Source organism: Octopus bimaculoides, chromosome 20 (genome assembly GCF_001194135.2).
Source record: "Octopus bimaculoides isolate UCB-OBI-ISO-001 chromosome 20, ASM119413v2, whole genome shotgun sequence".
NCBI lineage: Eukaryota > Metazoa > Mollusca > Cephalopoda > Octopoda > Octopodidae > Octopus > Octopus bimaculoides.
The window spans coordinates 41,600,167-41,608,519 of NC_069000.1; the positions used below are offsets into that span (position 1 = coordinate 41,600,167).

General features: G+C 37.9%; 1 protein-coding gene across 2 annotated transcripts in view; it reads right to left on the reverse strand.

Annotated features, from left to right (window-relative positions):
• LOC106875569 (putative ATP-dependent RNA helicase TDRD12) overlaps positions 1 to 8,353 on the reverse strand; it is a 36,826-nt gene that overhangs the window by 20,238 nt on the left and 8,235 nt on the right. For both annotated transcript variants that reach the window (XM_014923774.2, XM_052975116.1), the window contains exons 8-13: positions 7,975 to 8,101; positions 5,921 to 6,063; positions 4,307 to 4,450; positions 3,445 to 3,506; positions 3,185 to 3,287; positions 778 to 937 (exon numbers count right to left, since the gene is read on the reverse strand). In XM_014923774.2, the coding sequence (XP_014779260.2) occupies positions 778 to 937; positions 3,185 to 3,287; positions 3,445 to 3,506; positions 4,307 to 4,450; positions 5,921 to 6,063; positions 7,975 to 8,101 (739 nt within the window). The remainder of the gene's footprint in view (positions 1 to 777; positions 938 to 3,184; positions 3,288 to 3,444; positions 3,507 to 4,306; positions 4,451 to 5,920; positions 6,064 to 7,974; positions 8,102 to 8,353) is intronic.

Genomic DNA, 8,353 nt, shown 5'->3' on the forward strand with positions numbered 1-8,353 from the left:
TAAAAGCACCCACTACACTCTCTGAGTGGTTGGCGTTAGGAAGGGCATCCAGCTGTAGAAACTCTGCCAAATCAGACTGGAGCCTGGTGTTGCCATCCGGTTTCACCAGTCCTCAGTCAAATCGTCCAACCCATGCTAGCATGGAAAGCGGACGTTAAACGATGATGATGATGATGATGATGATGCCTGTACCATGTAAAATGCATCAGTGCCAGAGCTGTGTGCACACCACCCAGTGCCACTCTTTACAGTGGTTGGCATTAGGAACAGCATCCAGTCATAGAAGCCAAGTCAAATTAGACTGAAACCTGGTCAAGATCTCCAGCTTGCCAGCCCTGGTCAAGCTGCTCAACCTATACCAGCATAGAAAATGGATGTTAAATGATGATGATGATAGGTTTTTAAATAGAAACATATTTTTTAAACTTAGCAGTTTGGCAAAAGTGACTGATATAATAAGTGCTGAGAGGTCATTTGTTTGTCTTAAATTCTTCAAGGCAGTGTCCCAGTATGCTCACAGACTAACGACTGGAACAAATAAAAGATAAAAGACATGTAGATACTATAGTTAGAAGTATAAAATGCCGTAGAATATTGAGTACCTATGGAATGAAATATTTGGTTTCCTTTTCATATACCAATTGTTTGGTTCTTCCAGACAAGCTTTCTTTCCTACCTCAGTGCATTTTAGAAAAACAACTCTGGCTAACCACATCAAATTCAAGATAAAACAAATGATGAAAATGAAAATAAAATGACAAAAAAAAAAGACCTTACCCAAAGGTTTCTTGTTGGCCGGATCACAAAAGTGGGTGGCCATGCCGAGTGTAAGACTGGCCAAATCACTATGGACAGCAACAGACTTCTTTTGGCCTTGCCAGATTTCCAAGATCCTCCCAAAGAAGTGACTGGCTGACTTCACATGGAGGACCATAATCTGAAAGGTAAATATAGAAGAGATAACATGGAGAATTCCACAAGGTGACTCCACATGGGGGACCATAATCAGAAAGGTAAATACTGAAGAGATAACATGGAGGACCATAATCTGAAAGGCAAATATAGAAGAAATAACATGGAGGACTCTTCATGGAGGGCCATAATCTGAAAGGCAAATACTGAAGAAATAACATGTAGGATTCCTCATGGAGGACCATAATCTGAAAGGCAAATATTGAAGAAATAACATGGGAGGACTACAATCTGAAATGTAACAGAAATAAAGAACAAAGAGAGACATTATTTACATTTGACAGATATTTGTCCTCATCTTGTTTGTTGTTTACACAACATTTCAACTCATGTACTCTCCACCCTTCATCAGGTGTCTTGGGGAAATTTCGAACCTGGGTTCTCATTCCTAACGTATTTTTCAATATAATTATTATTATTATTATTATTATTATTATTCAGGTCACTGCCTGGAATCGAACTTGGAATCTTGGGGTTAGTAGCCCATGCTCTTAACCACTACGCCATATGCCAGTGGGCAACAAACAAGATGAGGACAAATATCCGTGAAATGTAAATAATGTCCATAATTCCTCATCTCTTAAATATAGAACTAAAAGCTAGAGGCTTTCTCATGGAGAAGTGTAATCCGAAACAGAACTACAGGTAAAATATGTGGAGGGCTTAAAATGGGGTTAGGCTTTGCATTATCTTATTCTGCTCCTCGAAACAAGGCAGCAATTTTTTAAACTTTTTATTCTGGTGAGGAGTAAGATGTTTATAATTGACTAAATGTCAAGCCCCCAGTTCATGAATGGTATTTCATTTAGCCCTAACCACAACCCTTACAACAGTGATGGAGAGTAAAGTTGACTGTCATTGTGGGATTTGAACTCAAAATGCAACCAGAGCCATGACCAATAACACAACGAGCAGCAGCAGCAGCAGTAGTAGTAGAATAACAGCAGCAGTAGCAGCACCTGCACCACCACCACCACCACCACTACTAATGCTTACAATATTATCATTAGTACAAGCCAACGAGGAAGCACCTCACTGTGGTTGCTCCAATGGCTAAAAATAGCAGCCAAATTTATCTACTATTTTAAATAAAAAGGGAAGCAACATAGGATAATGTACTCTCAGGTCCTCTATTATGCCATCATCATCATCATCATCATCATCATCAAAAACATTGTTTTAATAATGTCCGCTTTTCCATACGCACATAGTTGAGATAGAGTTCGTTGAGGCAATTTTTTTCTATGGCTGGATGCCCTTCCTGTCACAAATCCTCACCTGTTTCCAAATAAGGTAATACTCCTCCGTGACCAGCTACGCTTTACCGGGAAGATTGGAAACAAAGGACACCGCCTGTATGACAGTGGCACTCATTTACAACTGCCATACAATGTCAAGACAAGGAGACACAAACACATGAATATTCATGTATGCATGTTTGTGTGTATATGGATGCATGTGTATATGTGTGGGGGGGGATGTATGTGTATGAGTGTGTATATGTATGCATGTGTGTATAAGTGTGCACACATGCATGTGTATGCATATGTATGCATGTGTGTGGAGGGATGTGTATGCATGTGTATATGTGTATGTATGTGTAAATGTATGCATGTGGTTATATGTATGTGTATGTGTGCATAAATGCATATGTGTATATGTATGCACGTGTGTGGAGGGATACATGTGTATGCGTGTGTATAAGTGTGTATGTGTGTGGGGGTGTATGTGGGGAGTGTATGTGTATGTGTGTATATGTATATATGTAACAGGTGAGGGTTAGTGACAGGAAAGGCATCAAGCCATAGAATACATGCCTCAGCAAATTCCATCTGACCATTGCAGGCATGGAAGACTAGACATTAAAAAAATGACAATAATGATGGTGGTGGTGGTGGCGATAATGGTGATGTTGTTGATAATGATGATGATGCTCTTGATGGTGGTGGTAGTGGTGATGGTGGGCATGGATGATGATGATGATGATGATGATGATGATGATGATGATGATGATGCTGGTGGTGGTGGTGGTGGTGGTGGTGATAATGGTGATGGTAGCGGTGGTGGTGAAGATGGTGACAATGACAATGGTGGTGGCAGCGGCAACGACAACGATAGTGGTGGTGGTGGTGGTGGTAGCGGTGATGGTGTTGATGATGATAATTGTGATGATAATGATGATGATTATGACGACGACGACGACATCACTTACCCTCACATCTCCTTGATTAGGCAACAAGATGTGTTCGTCACTGCATCCATTCAAATCAACCTCTGGCAAAACGCTATGGCGCTGGTTGCAGTTGGAACAGCTCCTGAAACAGACAGAAGCACAACAAATACAGTCGTTACGGAACAAGAGAAGGAAGAGGTGTAGGAGAGGTGGACGGTACGAATTGATACGCATAAGGAAGGTCCACTGGTCGATCCCACATGCAAATAACTGAAACAGACAAAAAGAATGAACCATACCTGCATTTTCCATACATTTTAATGTTATAACACAGAGCATTATCTGGGTTCCGTTCGTTCTCCTGGAAAAGAAAATAATAATGATAATAATAACAACAACAACAAGAGCACTCAGAGAGCGCAAACCTCTGCAAAGGCAACACCAACGTTCTCTCAATGATTAGCCGGAGAGGAATTTTAAAATGAGAATATTTGAAATAAACTTGACTGCTCTCACAAATGAGAATACTAAAAATGAACCTGACCGCTCTCAAAAATTAAGTAAAAAGAATCGGAAAAATAATCCGGAATCCTTGTCCGGTACTTGATCGATCCCAATGGTAGTCATGGAATATGAAGGTGGCTGAAGAAAATTTGGTAACAGTAATAAATAGTTTATCCTTATCTCATACAAGCCAAAGTTAACAAATTCACCATTCAAAATAGTTTCAAAGGTGGAGGTAATAATGATAAGGTCTAGTCAGGTATTTTTAAATGAATAGCATGAGACCTTTTCGTTTTCTCTTCTCTTAAATTCCGGCCTTCCTTTAGTATTCCTGCTGTTTTAGATTGATGTATAGATGTATGTATATATGTAAGTATACTATAGAGTGTTAGTGTTATTTAATTTCTGAACGGTTTTGCTGCCATTTGTTTATGTAGTTTGATTTCTTTCTCCGTCATTTTCTACGAAGATATAGACGCGAGTAAAATTAATAATAGAGAAACAAAAATAAAAAAATCTAGGAAGTCTAAAGGAAGATGATGACTGTGAAAGACTTGAAAGTTAACATAAGATCATAATCATGAATTAATGCAGAATGCAGTAGCAGGATACAGTGTTAGAATAAGAAGAGAATGCAGTGGCAGAATGAATACTTACTTCTTGTATTACAGAGAAAAATTTGATGGTTTCATCCCTATGTTGACCGCTGCTGTTGTTCAACAATAAAGACTTTAGACTTTTCACTTTCTTTAAATCCATCTTACTCATCAGTATGTAAGATTTACCAAGTCGCAAAGGCACCTGGGAAAAAAATAATGCCTCAAATCTTTAAGTCAAATGAGAAAGAAGTCCCTATATGGTTTTTAGACATGCTAAAAATAACAACTAATACACGTACTAATCAGGTTCTTAGAAAATTGAAGAACAAAGTGAATATTTCAGTTTTAGTCTGTCGTTACCAATTGTCACTGAATACTCAGAGTGGCTGAATAGTTTAAGATGTTTGCTTTGCAACCACGTAGTCCTAGACTCAATCCTGCAAGGTGACATCTTGGGAAAGTGTCTTCAACCACAGTCGTGAACTGAACCAAGGTTTGTGAATGAAACTAGATAGATGGAAACTGTATAGAAGCCTGTCAGATGGGCTATCATCAGCAGTCATGCCACGTGCATGGATCCCTGTGATTCTCAGTCACCATCCAATTCTTTGAATTGGGAGCCTGAGTCGTGATGATTCTTTCATTAGCTGATTACACAATCATGGACGCTGCCCTTATGGGTGAGCTGCAGTTACTCTGTTGACAGAGCTTAGTTCTCCTGACCCTTGATCTTCTAGCATCAATCTAAGAAGAGTACAGTTGGCTCAGTTGAGCCCTTATGCTGTTTCTTCTCAATCTGTTACACTGTAGTCCTAAGTGGAACAAATGTTAGGCTCTGCCAAAAGGCAGCCCGTAAATATAAGGGGCACAAACGTCACTCCATGAGGTATTTTCAAAATATTTGCATACCCGTAGATGGACTATAACTCAATTTAAAAGTCGAACCTCATCACAGACTATGGATGGTTAAATTATAACAGTTATTATAGTGCATTGTTGTGCCATTCAAGACACATTATTTTTTACAAATAATATACAATGCTTCAAGCAAACTACAATACTCTCCTATTTGTTACTAAGTGATTTGAATATAAACTTTACACCAAAATATGATAATTTATGTTCTAAATACTTGTGCAATCCTTTTGATACAAATCCAACTATAACTGCCCCTAGTTCTATTATACAAATTTCCTGTTTCAAAAAAGATTTTAATTTAAACCAGCCAACAAATTTTATGTTAAATTATGTTCCAAATACCAAAGGAAAGACACACACACACACACACACACAATGTGAATGTACAATACATGTATGTATGTATCGTATGTATATACATACATATGTATGTGTATGTCTGTGTGTCTGTGTTAGTCAAACCCCACCACTGTTTAAGAACAGGTGTTGGTTTGTTTACACCTCTGTAACTCAGCGGTTCAGCAAAAAAAACTGATACAATAAGTCCCAGATTTAAAATAGAGTGATAAATAAATACTGGGGGGGGGGTCAAACTGTTCGAGTGAAACGCTTGAAGACAGTGCTCCAACATGGCCAGAGTCCAATGACTGAAGCAAGTAAAAAACAAAAAAAACAAAGTAAAAGATTGACAGAAAAAGACAAACAACAAACAAATAAACAAGAGAAAGTCTTCCGGTTATTAATCTGTACTTACCGTTTTATCATTGTAATGGGGATAATATTTACTCATTGTCTGCATTCTTAGACCAACGTGAACCTTTTTAGATGGGAACTGATAATGAACAATGCAGGTGGCATCGGAAATCTTCAGGTCACAAAGCACACTATCAGAACACACTACAAAATAACAACAACAATAATAATAATAATAATGATGATGATAACAGTTTCAAATTTTGCCACAGGGACAGCAATGCGTGTAAGGGTCAGAAGGAATTTGCTCATTGCTTGTAGCAATGAAATACAATTAAATATCCACAACAACCTCTGTAAAGTAATATTTAACCCTTTAGCATTCAGATTTTTCTGTCGTATGTAATGCTTGTTCATTCACATTGTTTTGAATTAATCTTGCATTATTTGGTAGCTTTGATATTTCAATGATCTGATTGTTTTTAGAATGATACTATAAGAAAGATGTGAGTAACCAAATCTGGCTAGTTTAAATATATAACAGGTAGAATATTCGGGTCGGATATGGCCGATATGACTACTAAAGGGTTGATAACACTGTGTAAGACGATTTTTGTCTTTGGGTAACAACCATTATTCCCTATTTGTTTACCCCTGGAAACTATGAAAAATAGCTAATATTTCCTTCCAACTTTACTTTTGATACATTTATTCAAACCCCTAAAGAATCCCTTTCAACATATGGCTACGATGCTTCCCCACTACTCATGCTCTTCAGCAGAGACGCACATATTGTCAGCCACTAAGGGACATGCTCAACAAGTTAAGGTCAAGCAACTGACAAGCAAATTTGTGGTATTGAGCAGAATATTTGCTATAATGATATTTCTGCTTCAGCAACTCAGTGCTGAATCTGTCTAAAATGTAATGGAAAATTGGTCAGTTTGAAAACATTGATGTCCAAGTCACAAAAGCAAAATCTGAAGAGAATACTAGTAATTTATTTTGATTTCTTCCTACTTACCAGAGGCAAAAACCAGAAAAATTTTAATTTTGTTACAGTATAATTTATAAATTATTCTCTTAAAGTTAGCTTTTATCTCATTCAGCATTTTCATACATCTACTTCACGTCATAAAACCACAACTTATCACCTGAATTTTCATCAACAGCATCATTTTAACGTCCACTTTTCAATGCTTGCATGGGTCAGACAGAATTTGTTGGGGCAGATTTTCTATGGCCAGATGTCCTACCTATCACCAACCTTCACCTGCTTCCAAACAAGGTGACATTCCCCTAGGGCTAGACATGTTCTGCTTGAAAAAAAGCCCTGCCCACCACAACAGAACTGATGTCCTAAAACCAAGATACCACGTAAGAAGCACTGGTGTGGATGCTGGCGCCATGTAAAAAATACTGGTGATGGTACTACATACAAAACGCCCAGTAAACTCTGTAAAGTGGTGGGCATTAGGAAGGGCATCGAGCTGTAGAAACCAAACAGAAACAGACTAAGCAATCTGATGCAGCCCCTGACCATACCAGTTCCTCTCGAATCGTCCAATCCATACCCGCATGGAAAACAGATGGTTAAATGACGATGATGAATGGTACATTTTGTATACAACCATCAGATAATGTCAAGACAACGAAAGACACATTCATGCACACACACACATATGCGATAGACATTTTTCAGTTTCTGTCTAACAAAGCCCAAGTCTATAGAAGAAGACACTCATCGAGAGTGCCATACAGTGGAAGTGAACTGGAGAAAATGTGGTTGGGAAGCAAACCCCTTACCACTCAACCATACATGACGATATATAAAATTTCTAGTTTATATTTTGCTACAGTTTTAATATTTGTAATACATATTTCGTTGTGAACACTCATCGACCAAAAACAACAGGGGTTCATTTTATTTCCCCGTTTGATTTAATTGAACCCAGAATGTGGCTGATTTTCACACTACTGACCCCGAAAGATCATAGAGTAATGATGTCAACCCTAGCAACCAAGTGTATGAAAACAGAAGGAACAGGAAAAAAAAAAAAGAAAAGAAAAAAACAGGAATTTTTTTGGATATGCCATGAAGTTAATAAAATTTACCTAGGAAACGGTAAGGTTCGTTTTCAGACAGGGGTCGATGCCATTGCTTTGAGGATTCCTCACGTTGGGCTAAATACGAAGAGCTCCAGACTCCAATAGCAGCTGATGTCAGGTAATTGTTCAATAACTGAATAATAATAATAATAATAATAATAATAATAATGATGATGATGATGATGATGATGATAATAATAACAACAATAACAACAATCATAATGATGGTCAATGATGGTCATCAAAAATGATAATGCAAAGATCCTATGGGACTTTATGATTCAGTGCGACCATGAGATAGAGAATAGGAAACCAGACATAGTGTTAATTGAGGAAGAAAGCAAATGATGCCAGATCATAAATATAGCATGCCCAGCTGATAACA